The following is a 22,793-nucleotide window of genomic DNA, read 5'->3' as shown; positions in this document are numbered from 1 at the left end:
AAATAAAACAATCTTTGCCCTGTGGGGCAAATATCAAGGAGTTCAAACTCTTCAGTTGTTTAGGAAGAAGGTTGTGACACACAACATGTGAGTCCCATGATCACCCCACGAAACAGAGACAACATTTACAGAATGACAATATGTTGGTGAGTTGCTGTAGGAAAATTCCCACAAAAACGGGTTAAAAGCAGGCAATTCCCTGCAGGATCAGTTTGGATCTCTAGAACTGCACATTTCTCCACTCCACTTAAGATGTGAGTAAATCTGAGCTAAAAGCAATAAATCCATTAATATTTACAGCTCTGGACTTTCATCTGCTGGATGACTTTCAGTGCAGAGCCGAGGAGCAGCACTGCCTGTTGGGATACCTGGATGTGGGAACACCTCTCACTCACAGTGTTTCCTTGTGGTTTGACCTCTGGTTTAGCTCAGGCTCACTGAAATTCGAGCACAGAAAAGGAGAAAGTCCCTGGAGAGAAGACACTTTTCCATTGTGAACGTTTTGCCGAGGATTTGCGGCACTAGTGCTCACTTAGGGGGATATCTGAGGCTTGGCGAGTCATTTTCTGGTGGCAAAATGGTTTCCTGGAGCAGGGAAGTTGTGGTTTGGGTCTGACACCTCCACTTCCCCAAGAGAGATTTAGTCTAGGACCAACAGGTTGGAAATTGGGATTAAGTTCTGAGTAGAAACCCAAATATCCAACTTGGGAATGGTTTTGTGTTCAGCTCCTCGGAGTTGTGGCTGCAGACAAGGGTTCCTGAGCTGCTCCTGACATCCAGAGAGGGATTTCTCTACATGTTGGCCATGGTGATGGAGTTGAAGTAGCTCAGCAAGTCCTCCATGGTGAAATCCAGGGCAATCCCTGCTCCTGCATAGCAGCGTTGGATGAGCTCCTCAAACTCTTGGTACTGCCGGATGAATCCCTGCTCCATGGCCTGCCACACCACCTGGAAAACCAAACACCCTGCTCCTTGGCCTGCCATACCACCTGGAAAAGCAAAAACCTGCTCCTTGGCCTGCCATACCACCTGGAAAAGCAAAACCCCTGCTCCTTGGCCTGCCATACCACCTGGAAAAGCAAACCTCAGCTCCTTCCCCTGCCCCTGCAGCCACCCAACCTGAATCCCAACCATCCCAGTGTCACACCCATCCCACTCCAGTTACCGGCAGCAGGTTTCCCTCAGGGGACAGATGTTTGTGCATTGTCCTGTAGAGGCTCTCCAGGGCCCTTTTGACTTCCTTGCCAGGATATTTTTGGATGACTTTCCGCAGTTCCTGCTTGCTGTAGGCCAGCTGGAAACTGAGCTCCTCTTCCTTCACTCCCTGAGCCAGGCGGGCCTTGACACCCTCGAAGAAATGCTGGGAAGGGAAAGGAAGGTTTGGGAAGGGAAGGTTTGGGAAGGGGAAGGGGAAGGGAACATGGACAGCCCATGAGGAGCCATCCCGAGGTGGATTCCTGCACCAGAGCTGACACCTGAGCGCTGCCCTCAGTTCCCATGTCTAATTCAGTTGAAATGAAGAATTTAAGGATGTTTAATGGAGTGCTGGAGATTTTTATCCTCCAGGAAAGCAGAACATTGGGAATTTCACGGTTCTCTCCTCTCCCTGCTCAACAAGGGTTGCAGGCCCATGGAGCAATGGGACTGCTGGAAAATCCCTCCAGTTCCTTGGTTCTCTCCCCAGTTTTCTCGCCACAGAGGGTCTGGAGCCAGAGGTGGGGAAGGGGGATCCCAGAACCTGCAGAGGTGTAAAGCAAAACCTGAATTTTCTCAGTTCTCCTGACATCTCTGCCAGAGCTGGACAGGAAACTCCACATCTGCTGCAAAACAAGGGGATAATCCCTTCCTTCATCCTCCTGCCTCTTCATACATCCAAAGAATCTGTTTGGCTATTCCTGCTGCAATTTGGCTGGGAAGAAATACCCTAAATCCCAAGGACTTTGAGTTCCCAAATGTAGGAATTGTTTCCAAGAACCAGGAATTGGCCTCTATATTACTTACATTGTCACAGACATCTTTTATGAAAAATCCTTTTCTTAGGATTTTTCCTCCTGAGAAGCTGGGAGGCCTCAGGAACAAAATGTAAACAATGATTATCTGCTGCTGTGGAATGCAACAGGTGCATCTGGGATTGGTCTCATGTGGTTGTTTCTAATTAATGGCCAATCACAGTCAGCTGGCTCGGACTCTCTGTCCCAGACACAAGCTTCTGTTATCATTTCATTCTTTTTCTATTCTCAGCTAGCCTTGTGATGAAATCCTTTCTTCTATTCTTTCAGTATAGTTTTAATATAATATATATCATAAAATAATAAATCAGCCTTCTGAAACATGGAGTCAGATCCTCATCTCTTCCCTTATCCTGGGACCCCTTTGAACACGGTCACACTTACACCTCTTTGCACCTCTTCTTGCTGAAGAGAAATTGGGAGAGCTGGAGAAGGCCATGCCAGGATTTTCAGGTGCTGTCATACCCCACTCACTTTGTTGTGAGCAATGAAATTATCTTTTCCCTTGGAAAAGGGAGGATTTGAAGCCATAGCAGAGCTCAGGTAGCACAAGACACAGAACTGATTTTCCAACCAAGCCAACAAATGTTTGACAGCAAGGACTGGAAACAAATTGGAAGTAACAGGTCCCATAAATAATTCCAGCTGAGCTCCATCTGCGAGACATTTTAGGGAGAGGAAGGAGCGGAAGAGCTGCAGCCTCGGGAAGGGGGGAATGTCTGTTTGAGTTAGCAGAGCCAGATGCTCTTAGCTCAGTTAACAAAGCAGCCACTGGGGAAGGGTTGGATGGATCAGCCCAGGCAGCTGTGAAAAAAGAGCTGGGATCTGCCAGATGCAGGCACGCAATTGGAGTGGGGATGGGAGCAAACTGGGAAAAAACTGGGAGCAAACTGGGAATAAACTGGGAAAAACCTGGGAGCAAACTGGGAACGAACTGGGAGCAACGTGGGAGAAAACTGGGAGCAAACTGGAAATAAACTGGGAACAAGCTGGGAGCAAACTGGGAACAAACTGGGAGAAAACTGGGAGAAAACTGGGAGCAAACTGGGAACAAACTGGGAGCAAACTTGGAAAAACCTGGGAACAAACTGGGAGCAAACTGGGAACAAACTGGGAACAAACTTGGAAAAACCTGGGAGCAAACTGGGAGCAAACTGGGAGCAAACAGAGCAAACTGGGAAAAACCTGGGAGCAAACTGGGAAAAACCTGGGAACAAACTAGGAACAAACTGGGACCAAGCTCCCCAGCAATGCTTTGGAATTCTGCCCCCCGTGTCTTGGTTGACCATTTGGAAATGGGCACAAGGACAAGGCAGCGGGAGAAGGAAAAACCCACACATGGTTTGGATTGTCAGAAGAGGGACTGGGAAAGACTTCCCTGGAGGAAAGGAGGGCTGAGCACATTGTCTGGATATCAGGAACTTTTTCCAGTGAGAACAGGCTGGGATGGCAAATCAAACCTGCCCGGGGATGTGATAGAGTCCCAGCACTGGACTCAGCTACAGAGTCTCATCCAAGCAGTGAAGTTTGCCCTGGGTGATCCTCGGGGATCCCTTCCAGCCTGGGATTCTGTGGTGCTGCTGAGGTGGGACTGCACAGCCAGACCCAGCAGTGGTCAGGGAAGGGAGCACTGGAGAGGACATTCCACATCTGCTGTGAAACAAGGGAATAATCCCTTCCTTCATCCTCCTGTCCCTTCATACAGCCCAAGAATCTGTTTGGCTATTCCTGCTGCAATTTGGCTGTGGAGAAATACCCTAAATCCTAAGGATTTAGAGTTCCTAAATGTACAGACTGTCTCCAAGGAACATGAATGGGCTCCTGCACTATTCACACCTCTTTGTGTCTGTGCTCAGACTGGCAGAGCTGGAGGAGGCAATGCCAGGATTTTGGGAACCCCTGAGCAGAATGAAATTCAGGTGCTCTCATATCCTGTGACAACAAAGTAATATAATCCCAGACTGGATTCAGGGCAGGGAGATTTGCACACCAGTTAATGCAGAGCTTTGGGAAGAGCCCTTGGGGTCCTGTGCTCACCTTGAGCCTCTCCAGGGGCTGGCCCACGTAGGTGGAGATGTATTTCTCCATGTGCTCCCTGCACCTTTGCTTGGCCTCTCTCTTCTTGCCCTCCAGGCAGGGGATGTTCCTTTGGCACAGGAAGTTGTGGATGTGGTGGAAGTTTTCCATCATCACCATATCCGTGTTCACCTTCAGGTTGGCTGAGGAGAGGCTGCTGACTGGGAAGGAAGGAGGGAGTCAGGGGTGGAGAGAAGCCCCTGCAAGGCTCTCAGGAGGGATGCGCCCTTGGGATGGCTCATTTGAACCCTCTGACTTCAGAGGGAGTCATCATAACACAAATCCACGATTCCCTGCCTGACCTGCTCCCCTGCCAACATTCCTGAACCCTGGCATGGTCCATGGATTGTTGTCCACGTCCATGGATTTATCAGTGGGTCACCCCAGGCACACCCACAGGTGGGAGCTGCCCCTCTGCACCACCTCCTGATCTGTGGTCAGAGCTGGGAATTCTGCAGCCCCTCAGGTCCTCTCCAGGCAGGAAAACAGGATATTTCCACTGACAGGAAGCTGAGGGCTCTCCCAACCCCTCTCTCCCTACAAACACCCCTTGCTAGTTTTGGGGGAATTTTGGAATTTTTCTGGCTCCCAAGACCTTGTAAAATGAGATTGATCCATGAGGAGCTCTCCCTCCACAGTGGGGCAGGAGATGTTGGAACTGGATCCAAAGCTGGGCCCTGTCACCCCTGGGGCCATCCCCCTGTGACAGAGCACCCAGAATGTGCCTAGTGCTCCAGGACCTTGCTCAGGGAAAGGGGTTTGAGGAGCAGGCTCAGGGGACAGGCAGCTCCCACCCTGCCACACCTGGGATGTGCAGAGAGATTTCAGTGCCAGGGACAGGCAGCTCTCCCACCCTGCCCTGGTGGCCCAGCTGGTCACTCCTGCAGCTGCAGGGGGACATTTCCTGCCCAGCACACCCAGCCCTGGCACTCACTGCTGCTGAGGACGCTGCTGGCCAGCCTGAGCTGGGCCCTGTCCAGCTCCCCCCGGCGCTGGCACGTCTGGAACATCTCCTCAGAGAGGGCCACCAGCTCCTGGAAGCGGCTGACACAGGGCAGGATCCCCCCTCTGGTCCTGCTGGCAGGCTTGGCCTCCTCCATCTCCTTGCACAAGGTCCCCTGAGAATGACACAAGGTGGCACCCTCAGACCTGGCCTCGTTTGGAGGAGCACAGGCCAGGAAACAAGGCAAGGAACGGGGTTTGGGAGGGCTTTGCCATTTACAATGCCCTCTGCAAGCCCAAGGGGTGTGACACTCCCTGTTTGAGGCTGACACGGAGCTGTGCCATTGCCCAGGGAGCTTTGGGGTCCCCATCCCTGCAAGATGTCCAAGGAACACCTGCACGGGCACTCAGAGCTCCGGGCTGGGGACAAGCTGGGCATCAGGCACAGCTTGGACTCGGTGATTGTGGAGGTCTTCTCCAGCCTCCATGGCTGTGTTTGGAAGGTTCTGGAAGAGTCAAACACCCCTCAGGTGTGTTGGGCTCCCTCCCACCGTGGACACTCACGATGCATTTGTTGAGGTTGCTCTTGGCCAGGAGCAGCACGTTGCCCAGGAGGGAGTGCAGGAAGGACGAGGAGGGAGATGAGGAAAGGCCTGGGGTGCCCAGCATGGAGTCACTCAGGGCCACCAGGACCTGCAGGCAGCCCAGGGGCTGAGCCTTGCCGCAGACATCCAGAAATGCCCTCAGCTCCAGCTCCAGGCAGCTGAAGATCTCACTCAGCAGTTGGGTTGTGGCTTCTTCTGCCCTTAAAAACCAAACCAAACCATGGGAAAGGTCAGGAATTAGCTGGGAGGGGACACTCCAGCCTGTGTCCTGTCTGTATCCCATCCCTCACATACTGGCTCTGGCTCTTGGAGCAAGGAGGGTCCTCTGGAGCTGCTGCGGGCTCTCCTGCCTTGGTGGCAGATCCCTGAAAAAAGATTAGAGTGGAAATCATCAAAGGATCCCAGAGTGGTTTGGGATGGGCCCCAAACTCCTGGGCAGGGACACCTCCCACTGTCCCAGGTGCTCCAAGCTCTGTCCAACCTGGTCTGGGACACTTCCAGGGATGGAGCAGCCACAGCTGCTCTGGGAATTCTATCCCAGCACCTCCCCCCTCACAGGGAGGAATTCCTCCCCAATATCCCACCTAAACCCACCAAATGATGATTTATCTGCTCTCCCTCAGCCAGGAAAATGAGCTGCTGGATTTATTTCTGCTGCCTCTTGTTCAATGCTTGGAGAGCCCTGATTTTCCTGGAGCTGTGAATTAAATTCCATTTCGTCCTCCTCTGAAGCTTCCCCACAGCTGGTTCCTGGAGGATGGGAGCCCAGGAGAGCCCAGGTACCCCATGGAGAATGGAGAATGGAGAATGGAGAATGGAGAATGGAGAATGGAGAATGGAGAATGGAGAATGGAGAATGGGCCTGGAGAGAGCATGGTGCTCACCCTCACCTCCAGCTCCACGGAGCCACAGCCGAGGCAGAAGAATTCCTGCAGGAATTGCTGCTCCGAGGTGCAGAGGGGCTGCAGCTCGTTCAGCACCTGCTCCAACACCTGCTGAGAAACCACCTTTGGTCTGGGAGCCCTCTGGGACTCACTGGGGACACCAGAGCACCCCTGTGCCCACCTGAGGGGATGTGGGGAGCACAGGGAGCCCCTCAGCCCTGCCCAGGGAGGGACAGGAGCCCCTGAGGAGCCCTGAGGAGCCCTGAGCCCCTTACCCTGCTCATGCTGCCCCTGGCCAGGGCGTCCTCCTGGCTGTCCCTGCTCCTGGGGAGGCTCCACCGCGGCTGCCTGCTCCCTGCTGGCTTCTCCCACGTCTCCTGCAGACCTGCACGGGGTGTGGGATGTCACAAACCTCCTCCCTCTGGCATTCTCCAGCGCCTGAACTCCTGGAGAGTCAAAACTCTTAAATGCCCCTTTTTCTGTCTGACCTCATAAATTGGTCTTTTCCTGTTGCGTTCAGATAAATGGGGAATTCAGAAAAAAATCCCATTTTTTTTTCCCTGCCTCCTCACTTGTTTCTCCCTCCTTTTCATTGTTTTTGTTTCATTAAACTGCCTTTTGATTTCACTGATTGGGGTGTTTATCCCTTTGCTGCCTTGTGCTCACTCCTGACAGCTGGGTTGTGGAAAATCCCAGGGGATAAGAGAAGAGATCAACACAAAAACCGGCAAAAGCCTCAGGAAAATTGTTTGGTGCTTAATTTCGATTGTAAATTGCCATAGAAAAATATCCAGGGGAGGTGGGAATGGCTTTTTTCTCAAAAAATGCCCTTTAAAAATAAAAATATTTCACCTGGAAATAAATACATTTCTCCAACACTGGCAGTTTTAGCACTAGGGGCTTGCCCTGAGTGGAAAAGTTGAAAAAAATCCTTTGAAAGATGTGTTTAAAAACATTCTTTTACTCTCTGAAAGGAATCAGTGGGGAAACATCCAGATTATTTCCTAATTATTTCCAGAAATGGGAATCATTCCCCTATTCCAAAGGTTCTGGGGCAGTCAGGTCACCTCTCCATCAATCATAGTATCTCAAATATCTTTATTTGAGCCACTCCTGAAGGGTTTTCCCTTTGGGAAGGATTTGTGAGCTCCGTGCTCAGCAGGGATGAGGGATGGGCCAGCCCTGCTCACGACCTCAGCCTTGCTAAAACCAGGACTAAATTAAGGAGCTGCTGTCTGGCTTTTTTCTCACCATTTCATTATAATTTCACCAGCTGGGAAGTGGCAAAACCGGGAAAAAATAAATCTTCCAACAGCAAATGGGAAAGAATTTAACAAGCCTGCAGAAAATGGAATGGCAAAATGAGAACGGACTTAATTACTGGCCCCTAATTAATTATAAACAGCTCGAGGTTGCCTTCTAAACTCACTCTCCCATCACATAAGGCAAGAAATCAGCAGGTGGTGCCATAAATAAAATCCTTTATGGGGGCAGGGAATCAACCCAAAAAAATTTACTGGGATAATCAGGAGAAAGGAAATGGCCTGGAGACCTGGACTGGAATATTATCCAGCAGGGATGAGAGGTGTTTGACAGCAGGGTGAGGGATATTTTCCAGCAGGGATGAGAGAAGTTTTGGGGCAGGGATAAGGGAAGTTTGACAGCAGGGATGAGGGATGCTTTGGGGCAGGCATGTGGCATGTTTTGGGGCAGGGATAAGGGATTTTTGACAGCAGGATGAGCAATTTTTTCCAGCAGGGATGAGGGATGTTTTGGGGCAGGGATGAGGGATTTTTGATGGCAGGGATAGGGGATATTTTCCAGCAGGGATAAAGGGTGTTTTGGGGCAGGGATAAGAGATTTTTTTTTTCCAGCAGGGATAAGGGATTTTTGACAGCAGGATGAGGAAAGTTTTGGGGCAGGGATGAGTGAAGTTTTGGGGCAGGGATAAGGGATATTTTCCAGCAGGATGAGGGATGTTTTCCAGCAGGGATGAGGGGTGTTTTGGGACAGGGATGAATGAAGTTTGACAGCAGTATGAGGGATATTTTCCAGGAAGAATGAGGGATGTTTTGGGGCCGGGAGGAGGAATCTTTCCATCAGGGATGAGGGGTGTTTTGGGGTAGGGATGAGAATGTTTTGGGGCAAGGATGAGGGATTTTTGACAGCAGGATGAGGGATATTTTCCATCAGGGATGAGGGGTGTTTTGGGGCAGGAATGAGGGATGTTTTGGGGCAGGAATGAGGGATGTTTTAGGGCAGGGACGAGGGATCTTTCCATCAGGGATGAGGGGTGTTTTGGGGCAGACATGAGGATGCTTTAGGGCAGGGATGAGGGGTGTATTGGGGCAGGAATGAGGGATATTTTCCATCAGGGATGAGGGGTGTTTTGGGGCAGGAATGAGGGATGTTTTGGGGCAGGTTTCCTCCCAGCCCAGGCTCCATCCATGAGCAGGAAGGCCCTTGGCTGAGGTTCCTGCAGAAGTTCAGCAGAGCCATTCCTGCCCTGCCAACCATCCCCGGTGGCTCAGCCATCTCTGCAGGAATGCTGCTGCAGCAGGAGGATCTGGGAGCAGGGACAGCCCTGGGACAGCGTGAGCAGCACCCTGAGAGCCAGAACAGGAATTCTGGCCTGTCCTGGGGCTGGGCAGGGTCACCTTCCCCTGCTGTCCCCCTGCTCTGCTGCAGCGGTAGCCCTGAGAGACAACGCCTGCCCCAGGGAAGGTGCCACTGCCTCTGTGGCACAAACTGCTAAAAATTCCCCCTTTTCTCACAAACTGTGAGGTTGTTCCAACGCTCTGCTCACATCAAGGATGGGCTGAACAGCCCCTGGGGCTTCCTGCCTGTCCCAGACCTGTCCTCACCCTCTGGAGCAGAGCGGGGACATCCCAGGACAACAGAATTCACCCTGTCCTGCCCGTGGAGCAGCCCCAGCGCTGGGCAGACATTTTGGGATGATTTCTACTGGAGCAGGAACTCCTTGTAGCCTTCCAAGGGTTTTCTCCTGGGGTTTAATCCCTCCTGGGGTTTATAGATTCGTGTAGGATTTAAAGATTGGTAAAATACTGTTTTACAGTTTAATGTTCATGTAAGGGGATGGGGCAGACTGGCTGCATGCCCTGCAGACACATGCCCTGCACCACCTTTTGTTTAATTTAACAACTTTATTCCCATAAATGGTCCAGTGGTGCCCATTTAGGTGCCATTAGGACTATTTAGGTGAAACTTTCCTCCTTTTTTCCCCCAGACTGCTGTGCAGGTATTTGTGTCAGCACTCCCCATCCTGCCTTGACCTCAGGGTTTAAGATTCCTGTTTTCCCAGAACTGAGTGTCTTTCCCAGGGGCAGCAATGCTGGAGGGGGTGGTGGGGACGTTTTAGGTGTGAGGAACCCCAAAAGTGGGAGCCACCAACCCCATTCCCTTCCTTCAGCTCCATCCCCTGGCTTGGCATCTGGGCACCGGTGCTGAAGGAAGTGCCGGGCTGGAAGTGCTGACTCTGATGGACAAAACAAACCAGCCTGACCTTCAAACTGGGCCAAACTGGCCTGGAAATTTCCATTACAGCCCTTTGTTTTGCTGAGGGAAAATGTGACTTGTGGGCCATAAAAAATTTCCAGAGGAGACAGATCAGTTTCTCTTTTTATCTTCAGAAACACCTGACTGGAATATTTTGAGTCAGACCCAGCGATTTGGGTGGAAATGAGCACCTTGGGACAGCAGGGCCTGGCAGTCAGCTCGCTGTGAAATCATTCCATAAATATTGCTGTGAATTCCCTCTGTCTCCTGGGACAGGCTTCCCTGTGCAGGGGAAAGTGTCTGGGGAATCCTGCATGAAAGATGGACCGGGCTTTAGAGAATCCTAAAATCCAGGAATGCTTTGGGCTGGGGGTAACCAGAAAATCACCTCATGCTATCTGTGCTATGCGCAGGAACACCTTCCACTCACTATCCCAGGTTGCTCCAAGCCTGTCTGACATGGTCTGGAACATTTCCAGGGATGGGGGAATTACAGGGTGTTCCTGGAGCCTCCTCCAGGCTGAACAACCCCAGACCCCTCAGGTCCTCATGGGAGAGGAGCTCCAGCCCTTGGAGCAGGGGCAGGCAAGGGAAGAGAAAACGTGGTGGGGTTTTTTCAGGAGATAATGGTGGAGTGGGAATCTTTGAGAGCCTGGGTTTTGTTTTTCAGGCTTTTCTACATCCCTTCTCTCTCCCGTGGCTGCTTGGAACAGGATCCCAGCCACCACTGTGTCATTCCTGAGCCCTGCACAGGGAAGGACAGAAAAGCTCTGAGGAGCAGCCAAACAAAAGTGGGGAGTTCATGGAGCTGAAGCTCTCCCCAGCACTGCCTGGAGTGGAGCAGAGCTGGATTTTCCCACTGCCACCTGCAGAGCCAGGACACAAAGTGCTGGAGCACACCTGGGGATGACACCTGTGCTGGAGGGGACTGTCCCCATCCCTGGGTGCCCAACCCTGCCCAGCAGCACCGAGGGCACATTTTGAACCACTCACTTCCTTTTCTTCTTCCTGACAGGGAGATCTTGGCCTGCTCGAAAAGGGCTCTGATTTCCCGCTCGTAGAGCCTGCCAAAGTTCTGGGAGTACACCTGGAATGGGGAGGAAAGGCCAGGTAAGAGCAAAAAGTGAAGATTTGGGCATTTCAGATCATTCACTTCAGCACTATCCTGGCACCCCTCTGTTGCAGAAATCTTTTATGGAAAACCTTTTCCTTAGGACTTTTTCTGCTGAGAAGATGAGGCCTCAGGAACGAAATGTAAACAATGGTTTTCTGCTGCTGTGGAATGCAACAGGTGCATCTGGGATTGGCCCATGTTGGTTGTTTCTAATTAATGGCAATCACAGCCCAGCTGGCTTGGACAGAGAGCCAAGCCACAAACCTTTGTTATCATTCTTTGCTATTCTATTCTTAGCTAGCCTTCTGATGAAATGCTTTCTTCTATTCTTTTACTATAGTTTTAATGTAATATATATAATAAAACAATAAATTAAGCCTTCTGAAACATGGAGTCAGATCCTCATCTCTTCCCTCACCCTCAGACCCCTGTGCACACCGTCACACCCCCAGGTTCCTGCTGGGCACAGAGCCCCAGGCTGGCCAGACATCCCCAGAAGCTCTGGAATCTCAGGTGTCTCACGGCTCAGGTCCCACCAGGAGCTCCCCACTGGACCTGCTGCTCCCAGGGAAGGTCTGCAGTGCTTGCTGAGGGTCTCAGCCCTACCTTGGAGAGGTCCCAGAACAGAGCAGGGTTGGAGCTCCTCAGCCAGGCCATCAGGGGGGTGAAGGGCAGCAGCTCCTCGTGGTGGGGTCTGTGCCCTGGGGCAGCCACGGTGCCACCAAGAGCAGGGACCTGGGAATTGCCCTGAAGGGAGAGAAATGAGAGAATAAATTCACATCAAACAGCCTGGAAAACATGCTGGGACACTGCACCCGCAGGGTTGTGCAGGTGGGATGGGAGTGGGGCAGGTTCAGAGCAGATCCAGATGGAAAAGTTGGCTCAGGGATGTGCCCAGCCAAGGCCTGTAAATCTCCAAGGATGGAAACCCCACAGCTCCTTCCCAGCTTCCTTCTCAGAACCACTGCCTGAAACCAAACACCAAGGATTTGAGGAAGTAAGGATTTGGGAATTGCTCCTTTCCACAGAAGGAAATCTCTGGAATTCCTGCCCATAGGGATCTTGTCCATCAAATCTTTCAAACTGCCACATCAGCGCTGGAAGATGTTAATCAAAGGATCACAGGATTGGGGTTTACCTTGGGATTTTAGGTTACAAACAGATCAACATGCCTGAGAATAAAATAAGAAAAGCCAAACAAAAAATCTCCAGGCCTGAGGATTTAAGGAATGCCACCAGAGGGATTTTGGGAACATGGATTGCTCATACATCCCTGGAAAATTAACCTGAGGACTGAGGTTGGGGAAGGGGAAGGTATGTGGGGAGATCTCTTTGGAGAGAAAATTTGGGACAATCCTGTCACAGCAGCATCTCCTGCACCACTGGCCCCACCTCCCCAGAATATTCCAATTTCCCAGGATTTTAGGGAAGAGTGGAGCCCACCTGCAGCTCGAAGATGTTGGTGATATGGCTGATGAAGGAGCTCTCGAAGTTCTGCTTGAGGGTTTCAAACAGGATCAGCTGCTCAGCCACTGCCTGCAGCTTCCGGTAACCTCGGGGAAAAAAAGGATATTTTGGGATTTGGGGGGATCTGGGGGAGCTGCAGACCCACACCCTTCAGAAAACTGGGAACTCAGATAGAAGTCCTGAGATAAATCCACCCGAAAGCTGATGAAGGAGCAAAAGCTTTCCTGTGGTACCAAGTGTGACGGTGTTCACAGGGGTTTTCAGATGAGGGAAGAGATGAGAATGTTGACTCCATATTTCAGAAGGCTTGATTAATTATTTTATAATATATATTACATTAAAACTATACTAAAAGAATAGAAGAAAAAGTTCTCATCAGAAGGCTGGCTAAGAATAGAAAAGAATGAATAGCAAAGGTTTGTGGTTTGGACAGAGAGAGAGCCAGCTGACTGTGATTGGCCATTAATTAGAAACAACCACATGAGACCAATCACAGATGCACCTGTTGCATTCCACAGCAGCAGATAATCATTGTTTACATTTTGTTCCTGAGGCCTCCCAGATTCTCAGGAGAAAAAATCCTAAGGAAGGATTTTTAATGAAAATATGTCTGCGACAACCAAGGAAATACAGACAAGGAGTGGAAAATAAAATTAAAAAAATAAAAATCATCCATGAGTGCAGCCTCAGCCAAGGAGACACACCCAGTCTCACCACAAGGAAAACCTGGGATTTCCTGCCAGGATGAAGTCCCTGCTCACTTCCAGGGATCCAGAAACTCCCCCATCCTGCCACAATGAGCTGCTGTTTTCCACAGACAGCCCTGACCAGGATTTCCAGCCACGGCCTCCCCAGCTCCTTCCCGAGCTCCAGGAGGTGCCCACCCCTGTCAGGGGATCCCGTGGGAGGAATCCCTGCTCCTACTCACAGGGCTGGATGGGGAGCTCCATGCAGGAGGACAGAGCCTGGGCTGCGGCCGTGCAGGCCTCAATGGCCGCGGGGCTGGACAGGTCTGCCCTGCTCAGGGCAGCACAGTGCTCCCTGCTCAGCTGCAGCTGGGTCTGAAACACACCAAACACAGATAGACACAGCCAGAGCATGGCTAAACACAGCCAGAGCATGGCTAAACACAGCCAAACACAGCCAGAGCATGGCTAAACACAGCCAAACACAGCCAGAGCACTGATAAACACAGCCAGAGCATGGCTAAACACAGCCAAACACAGCCAGAGCGTGGCTAAACACAGCCAGAGCATGGCTAAACACAGCCAAACACAGCCAGAGCATGGCTAAACACAGCCAGAGCATGGCTAAACACAGCCAAACACACCCAGAGCATGGCTAAACACAGCCAGAGCACAGCCAGAGCATGGCTAAACACAGCCAGAGCATGGCTAAACACAGCCAAACACAGCCAGAGCATGGCTAAACACAGCCAAACACAGCCAGAGCATGGCTAAACACAGCCAAACACAGCCAGAGCATGGCTAAACACAGCCAGAGCATGGCTAAACACAGCCAAACACACCCAGAGCATGGCTAAACACAGCCAGAGCACAGCCAGAGCATGGCTAAACACAGCCAGAGCATGGCTAAACACAGCCAAACACAGCCAGAGCATGGCTAAACACAGCCAGAGCACAGCCAGAGCATGGCTAAACACAGCCAGAGCATGGCTAAACACAGCCAAACACAGCCAGAGCATGGCTAAACACAGCCAGAGCATGGCTAAACACAGCCAAACACAGCCAGAGCATGGCTAAACACAGCCAAACACAGCCAGAGCATGGCTAAACACAGCCAGAACATGGCTAAACACAGCTAAACACAGCCAGAGCGTGGCTAAACACAGCCAGAGCACAGCCAGAGCATGGCTAAACACAGCCAGAGCATGGCTAAACACAGCCAGAGCATGGCTAAACACAGCCAGAGCACGGATAAACACAGAGCACAAATCACATACAGGCAGAGAGCACAGCTAAACACAGCTAAACACAGCTAAACACAACTAAACACAACTAAACACAGCCAAACACAGCCAGAGCATGGCTAAACACAGCTAAACACAGCCAAACACAGCTAAACACAGCCAGAGCACAGATAAACACAGCTAGAGCACAGCTCACACACAGCCACAGCACAGATAAACACAGCTAAACACAACTAAACACAGCCAGAGCACAGCTAAACACAGCCAGAGCACAGATAAACACAGCTAAATACAGAGCACAACTCACATACTGCCAGAGAGCACTGCTAAACACAGCTAAACACAACTAAACACAGCCAAACACAGCCAAACACAGCCAGAGCATGGCTAAACACAGCTAAACACAGCCAAACACAGCCAGAGCATGGCTAAACACAGCCAGAGCATGGCTAAACACAGCCAAACACAGCCAGAGCACAGCTAGAGCATGGCTAAACACAGCCAGAGCATGGCTAAACACAGCCAGAGCACAGATAAACACAGCTAAACACAGCCAGAGCACGGATAAACACAGAGCACAAATCACATACATGCAGAGAGCACAGCTAAACACAACTAAACACAGCCAAACACAGCCAGAGCATGGCTAAACACAGATAAACACAGCTAAACACAGCCAAACACAGCTAAACACAGCCAGAGCACAGCTAAACACAGCCAGAGCACAGATAAACACAGCTAAATACAGAGCACAACTCACATACTGCCAGAGAGCACTGCTAAACACAGCTAAACACAACTAAACACAGCCAAACACAGCCAAACACAGCCAGAGAGCATGGCTAAACACAGCTAAACACAGCCAAACACAGCTAAACACAAATAAACACAGCCAAACACAACTAAACACAGCCAAACACAGCCAGAGAACAGCTAAACACAGCTAAACACAGCCAGCCCCTCATCCCTCCCATCCCTTTTCATCCCTTCCCCTCCCATCCCTTCCCTTACCATCCCTTCCTATCCCATCCCATCCCACTGGGAATGCTGCTGGCTGGAACAGCCCAGTGCTGCCCTCAGCAGCAGCTGCTGTGTCCATCAGGAAATCCATGGAAGTCCCCCATGAAAACCAATGTTCTGCCCAGGAACAGCTGCAGTGGTGGCCGAGGAAGGCCTGGTGTTGCAAGCTCTGCTTCTAATTAATTAATTAGCTTGTAAATTGTTGGGTTTGTATTCCCAGGTCAGGATTATTTACTCAGCTTTGTCATTCCAATCCTGCCCTGGGAAAGGCCTTTCAGAGCCCCCTCTGGGCCATGGTGAGGGTCCTGCTCATCCCAGCCTTTCTCTGGGCTTGCAGCACCATCCCCATTTCCCAGTGCCCTTGCAGACAATCAGAGCTCTCAGTGTTTAAAATTCCCTGGAAGTGTTCCCCAGCCGATTCACCAGCTGAAGATTAATGTCGCTGCGAGCCCACGCACCGTGAGGAGCAGGATCTCATCCATCAGCCTGCTCCTGTTGGAGGCCAGGCACTGCAGCAGGGAGCTCTCCTGGTGGATGTGGTCCATCCTGTGCCTCACAGCGCCCAGCAGCTCCTCACACACCTGCAGGCTCTGCTCCAGCCTGCCCACCTCGGCCAGGGCCTCGTCCAGGGCGCCCATCAGCTGCGCCAGCTGCTGCTCCGAGGAGAGGATGGCCTGCAGGTTGGCCTGTGGGAAACGGGAGCACAGGGATTCAGAGCTGGGCAGGGATGTGTCACCATGCTGGGGTCAATTGTCCTGTCTCTCACCCTCCTGAGGCACAGCAGGGATGGTGTCGCTGTAACCTGCAGGGTGTTGGTGGGAGTGCCACTGTCCCACCCTGGCCAAATGCCACCTGCGTGTCCCCAGGGCACACAGAGCCCTGCCCTGGGCAAGGTGTACCCTCAGGGCGCCTCCAGCTGCCCCAGCAAGCAAATTCCTGGGCAGTGTCCAGGAAAATCTGGCCATGAGCACAAAAATCTCCATGGTTCTGGAGAGGCCGCCAAGCCCTGCTGGATGTGTGTCCTGGGAGTGTTACTGAGGGAGTGTCCAACCCTCCCCTCCACGAGTGGTGGAGTGTCCTGAGGACCTGAGTGTCCATCCCATGAGATTTCAGAGAATCCCAGTCTGGTTTAGGGTGGGAAGGGACCTTAAAGCTCTTCCCATTCCACCCCATTCTTAATTTCAAAATGCCCAAATGGTGGAGCTGTCAGTTCAGCTAATCTGTCCTGGAAAGACAAGCCTCTCTGTGATCCAGTGACAATCTCCAATGTCTGGCATCTCTTCACTGAGCGGAGCAGATACTGTCCCTTATTAATGCCAGGAGACTGGCACCTGGGTTCACTTTCACAGAGAAAATTTTTGTAAGTAAATGGCATGCCAAGGAAATTGCTAATGTGGCTGTCCCATGGCAGAGACACCTCCCACTGTCCCAGGGTGTCCCAGTGTCCAGCCTGGCCTTGGGCACTGCCAGGGATCCAGGGGCAGCCACAGCTGCTCTGGGCACCTGTGCCAGGGCCTGCCCACCCTGCCAGGGAACAATTCCCAATTCCCAATATCCCATCCAGCCCTGCCCTCTGGCAGTGGGAGCCATTCCCTGTGTCCTGTCCCTCCATCCTTGTCCCCAGTCCCTCTGCAGCTCTCCTGGAGCCCCTTCAGGCCCTGGCAGGGCTCTGGGCTCTCCTCTCCAGATGGACACTCCCAGCTCTCCCAGCCTCTCTAACCCTGGACACTCATGTCCAAAAGCAGCAGCTCCACATTCTGCTTCCCTGCCACACCCAGGGACCCCATCCCATCCCATCCCATCCCATCCCATCCCATCCCATCCCATCCCATCCCATCCCATCCCATCCCATCCCATCAGCTCTGCCCAGAGCTTCCCATTTATTAATTGCTCTTTAATTAGAGCCAGAAGCCTCCCCCACGCCTGTTCCTGCCACTCCTTCAGGCTGTCACCCCGAGGAGCATCCCTGGTGACATTGATGGGACAGGGCTGTGGGAAGGGGCTCTCCAGAGGCTCCAGGAACAGGAATAACATCCAGCCCCAGCACAGAGCTGCTGGGAGCTGCCTGCAGCTCCACATGTGCTGGGATCCTGGAATTCTGCAGGAATATCAATGTCCAAATCAGAGCCTTTGGCCTCCCGGTGTCCCGGCTTTGCCGTCCTTCCCTTTGCAGAAATCAGCTTTTCCTTGCTGCCAGTGCAGGGATTTCTGTGACTCCCAGAACAGCTGGGTGAGAGGAGGGTGATTAATATGGGAGAGAAAGCCCAAGGTGCTATCACTGGGATGTGGGGAAAATATTGAAATAGATGCATGTGCTGGTCCAACTTGCTGGGATTAATAACATTTAATATTGGAGATTAAGGCTCGGAAATGGAAATGCTCATTAATTAATTTGTATTAGAGGGAAGTCACATTTATTCATTAGAGGGCATTAAAATAATGTATTCAACGGTGCCTTTCATCTCAAAAAAAACTTAATAAAGATGTATTTGTTGCTCTCCCAGGGTGTTTTACAGCTGGGAACAGTCACAAAGTGCCTGAATTCCTTGCCAGGAGCTGGCAGGAACAAACCTCAGGAGTTCGGGCTTCCAGATTAACTTCCAAGTGTAATAAATCATATATGGGAATACAGCAGACTCTGCAGCTAAAGGAGGTTCGATTTAGGGTTTGTGGTTTCTTGTATGACTTAAGATATTTCCTTTGGCTTATTTTTCCCCTGTTTTTCCTTGGCTACCAACCATAAAATCCCAGATATTTTAGCAGAAGATAAGTGCTCAAAGCAGCTTTCATAGGTTTTTTTGTTCCAGCACTTAAAGGAGAAATTTCCTCTGCAGAAATGCAATAAATGACAGCAACCCCAATGGAGTCAGTAAAGCTCAGTAGTCAAAAGCCATGGAATGGTTGGGGTTGGAAAGGACCTTAAAGCCCATCCAGTTCCAGCCAGCCAGGGATGGGAGCCAGGGATACTGAAGGATCCTTTTCCAGGGGACCCTTGAGCTCCTTGGTTTCATTTCCTCCCTTTCCCTTCCAAATCCATGGAAAACCACAGAATCCTGGAACGGTTTGGGATGGAAGGAACCTTAAAGCCCATTTTGTCCCAACACCTTCCACCATCCCAGGCTGCCCCAAGCCCCATCCAACCTGGCCTTGGACATTTCCAGGGATCCAGGGGCAGCCCAGCTTCTCTGGGCACCTGTGCCAGGGCCTGCCCACCCTCACAAGAAATTCTGGAAATATCCTGTGCCTTTTCCACTGGCCCTTCCTGCTGGTTTATATTTTCCTTTTCAATCCCCTTCCAGCTCTGTTTTGTTTTTCTCCCCTTTTCACTCTCCCTGGATCCTGCTGTTCCTTCTGTAGGGACCTCTTTTGTCCCTTCCCTTCCTCAGGCAGCCCCAGAGCACCCCACAGTCAGACCCTTCCCTTCCCTTCCCTTCCCTTCCCTTCCCTTCCCTTCCCTTCCCTTCCCTTCCCTTCCCTTCCCTTCCCAAACCTTCCCAAACCTTCCCAAACCTTCCCTTCCCAAACCTTCCCTTCCCTTCCCAAACCTTCCCTTCCCAAACCTTCCCTTCCCAAACCTTCCCTTCCCTTCCCAAACCTTCCCTTCCCAAACCTTCCCTTCCCAAACCTTCCCTTCCCAAACCTTCCCAAACCTTCTCAAACCTTCCCAAACCTTCCCTTCCCAAACCTTCCTTTCCCAAACCTTCCCAGAATGTTCCAGGAACCTTCCTTTCCCTGAACCTTCCCTTCTCTGAACTTCCCTGAACTTCCCTTCCCTAAACCTTCCCAAACCTTCCTTTCTGGAACCTTCCCAGAACATTCCTGGAACCTTCCCTTCCTGGAACCTTCCTTTCCCGGAACATTCCTGGAGACTTCTTGGAACCTTCCCTCCCCAAACCTTCCCAAACCTTCCTAAACCTTCCCTTCTGGAACCTTCCCTTCCCTTCCCTGAACCTTCATTTCCTGGAACCTTCCTGGAGCCTTCTTGGAACCTTCCCTTCCCAAACCTTCCCAAACCTTCCTAAACCTTCCCTTCTGGAACCTTCCCTTCCCTGAACCTTCGTTTCCCGGAACCTTCCTGGAGCCTTCTTGGAACCTTCCCTCCCCAAACCTTCCCAAACCTTCCTAAACCTTCCCTTCTGGAACCTTCCCTTCCCTTCCCTGAACCTTCCTTTCCCTGAAGCTTTCCGGAACCTTCCCTGAACCTTCCCTGAACCTCCTTTCCCTTCCCAGAACCTCCCCTTCCCTTTCCCTTTCCTGCCAGGATTTCTCCCCCAGCAAAGGGCAGAGCAGCTGATGCCCAGAGCCTCATCCCCTCCTTCCGGGCACCTCCATGGCTCCGTTACCTCCTCCAGCTCCCGCAGCTCCCGTTCCAGGTGCTCGGCAAAGGCCACGGAGTGGCTCAGCAGGGGCTCCTCGTGCTCCTCCAGCAGCGCCAGCACGGCCACGGCCTCAGCAGGGCTCAGCCCTTGGAAGGTGCCCGGCCCCTCCTGCAGCCCATCCTCAGCCCGTTCCTGCCTGTCCTGATGCATCCTCAGGGCTGCTCTCCTCACAGACTGCAGCAGGCACGGCTCTCTCTCAGGATCTTCCCTGGGCAAACCAGGAATCCTCTCTCTCGGGATTTTTCCTGGGCAAGCCAGTGAGAAGCACAGAGAGAAAAAGAGTGTGGTGGTGTTTGAGGGTCCCCAGGATGAGGAAAGAGATGAGAATCTTGACTCAGAAGAATGTTTCAGAAGGCTGATTTATTATTTTACTGTATATATTATATTAAAAGAAAATTATATACTAAAAGTATACTAAAGAAAAGAGAAAAGAGACATCAGAAGGCTAGCAAAGAATTGTGACGGTGTTCGCAGGGGTCTGAGGATGAGGGAAGAGATGAGGATCTGACTCCATGTTTAGAAGGCTTGATTTATTATTTTATGATATATATTAAAACTATACTAAAAGAATAGAAGAAAGGATTTCATCACAAGGCTGGCTAAGAATAGAAAAAAAAAAGAATGATAACAAAAGCTTGTGACTCAGACTCTCTGTCCGAGCCAGCTGACTGTGATTGGCCATTAATTACAAACATCCAACATGGGCCAATCCCAGATGCACCTGTTGCATTCCACAGCAGCAGATAACCATTGTTTACATTTTGTTCCTGAGGCCTCACAGCTTCTCAGGAGAAAAAATCCTAAAGAAAGGATTTTTCATAAAAGATGTCTGCGACAAAGAATGAATAATAAAAACCTGTGACTACTCACAACCTCGACACAGCTGGACCATCATTGGTCATCAAGTAAAACAAAGCACATGAGACCAATCAATGATGCACCTGTTGGTAAACCATCTCCAGACCACATCCCACAGTCATCAGATAGTTATTGTTTACATTTCTTTTCTGAGGCTTCCCAGCTCCTCTGGAGAAAAATCCTAGTGAAAGGATTATCACAAAGTATTACAGTGACAGAAGAGAAAACAATTCTTATCTCTACTTGCTGCTCCTGTTGTTTTGGCACATGTGGAATGTGTTATGGAGATTGTTTGCCCAAAGGGATTTGTTAATTGGACACCAGTGAGGGGTGTTTGGCTTCTTTGGCCAGTTAGGTCAAAACTGTGTCCTGCCTGTCTCTGACAGTCACGGGTTTTTCTTTAGTACCTTAATAGTACAGTATCTTTTTAGTAGGGTATAGTATATCTTTAGTATGTAATTTATTATAGTATTGTTATAATATAGTATATCTCAATAAAGCATTGGTTCAGCCTGCTGGAATCATGGAGTCAGAGCACATTATTCCCTGCTTGGGGGCACTCTACTCTGATACATCCCTGTGCAGTGGGGATGGCCAGAGCCCTTTGCTGAGGCCATTTCAGCAGGCCTGCTCAAATCAGGGCCCTCTGAGGCCAAAGGGGGAGTCCAACAGGTGGAATGAGGTCATGGAATGGGGCAGAATAAGATGGGTGTGGGACAAAACAGACACTGGGGCTGGGCTGGGATTTTCCTTGCTCAGGTCTCCAGGATTGTGTGCTGAGCCATCCTGATGTGTCACACAAAGCTGGGATAAATTCCAGAGGTGAAGAAACTCCTCGATTTAAATTAGAAACTCCTCGATTTAAATTAGACACGAGGAAGAAGGGTTTGATAATGAGGGTGGGGATGCCCTGGCACCCATTCCCATAGAAACTGCGGCTGATCCCGGATCCCTGGCAGTGCCCAAGGCCAGGCTGGACACGGGCTCGGAGCAGCCAGGGACAGTGGGACGTGTCCCTGTCCATGGTTCTTAAGGTCCCTTCCAACCAAAACCCACGTTTTTCTATGGAATAGACTGAAAGTCATCTGTTGTGGAGTTAAATACACATACAAATAATGCATATATAAAACATTTTATATTCGCAGATGTATTTACTCCTTCATGAGGGGATATCACCAGGCTCCTGCCCTAGTGTTACCAACCCTCATCTCCCCAGGCCAGAGACTCATGGAATTGAGATAAATTGTTTTTATTCCCAGCCTGGCTCTGTGTATCCATGGGCAGTGGATCAATCGACGGCTGCGCCCCAGGCACCCAAACCCAGCTCCTGCTGCTCCCCTCTCCAGACACCACCTCACCCTGTCCCACCACCCTCATTCACTGCCTGAATTTATTCACCTTTCACTGACAGGGACACTGCAAAAAGCTCAGAGTGCTCTGAGTGGGACAAGGCCATTAATCAATTAATTAATTCATTAATTACCTTCCACTGCACCGAGGGGACGTTCACAAAGCACCGGTTCAGCTTCCACAAGCACTGAGGAAGGTCTCCTTCTCCTCCAAGCTGCTGAAGATCCACTTGTAAAACTTCTCCAAGGGAAGCTCACAGTCCAGGCATACCTAGATATCCACAGGTAATTAACACATCAATTAACGATGTTCAACCAGTCCTGGTGCAGCACTGCTCAATGAATTCCACATTACAGAACCCCTTCACCTTTTCCTGCAGTTTTGGGGGATGAGTTTTGACAGTGGCCAGTGGCAGATGCTTGGGATCAAAAGCAAGCCCTTGGAGTTCTGGTGCCAAACCCAGGAGTTCTGGTGCCTTCAGGATTCCCTGGCAGCTCCAGGATCCCATGATCCAGCAGCTCCAGGAGCTGCAGGCTGGATGCACAGCCCTGTGTTTAACAGCCCTTGAAGGAGCTGCTGTCCCTGCTCTCCTCTAATGGCTTTGGGATTATTCAGAGCGTTGGCACTTCCAGCACCCTGCAGG

The 22,793-nt window shown here is 51.0% G+C and overlaps 1 protein-coding gene across 1 annotated transcript; it reads right to left on the bottom strand.

Annotated features, from left to right (window-relative positions):
* Positions 1–792: 792 nt before the first annotated feature.
* On the bottom strand, positions 793–20,092 carry LOC131088631 (exocyst complex component 1-like). The gene is made up of 14 exons (XM_058032850.1): positions 19,907–20,092; positions 16,022–16,249; positions 13,542–13,674; positions 12,590–12,699; positions 11,753–11,893; positions 11,026–11,119; positions 6,792–6,901; positions 6,517–6,624; positions 5,927–5,997; positions 5,592–5,832; positions 5,020–5,203; positions 4,047–4,246; positions 1,166–1,360; positions 793–948 (listed from the first exon to the last, which is right to left on the bottom strand). Exons 1-14 carry the CDS (start codon positions 20,090–20,092, stop codon positions 793–795), a joined length of 2,157 nt encoding a protein of 718 aa, XP_057888833.1.
* Positions 20,093–22,793: the final 2,701 nt, after the last annotated feature.

This window comes from Melospiza georgiana, chromosome 12 (assembly GCF_028018845.1).
Source record: "Melospiza georgiana isolate bMelGeo1 chromosome 12, bMelGeo1.pri, whole genome shotgun sequence".
NCBI lineage: Eukaryota > Metazoa > Chordata > Aves > Passeriformes > Passerellidae > Melospiza > Melospiza georgiana.
The sequence above is the reverse complement of the archived record's forward strand: the minus strand, read 5'-3'. Positions and strand labels throughout refer to the sequence as shown.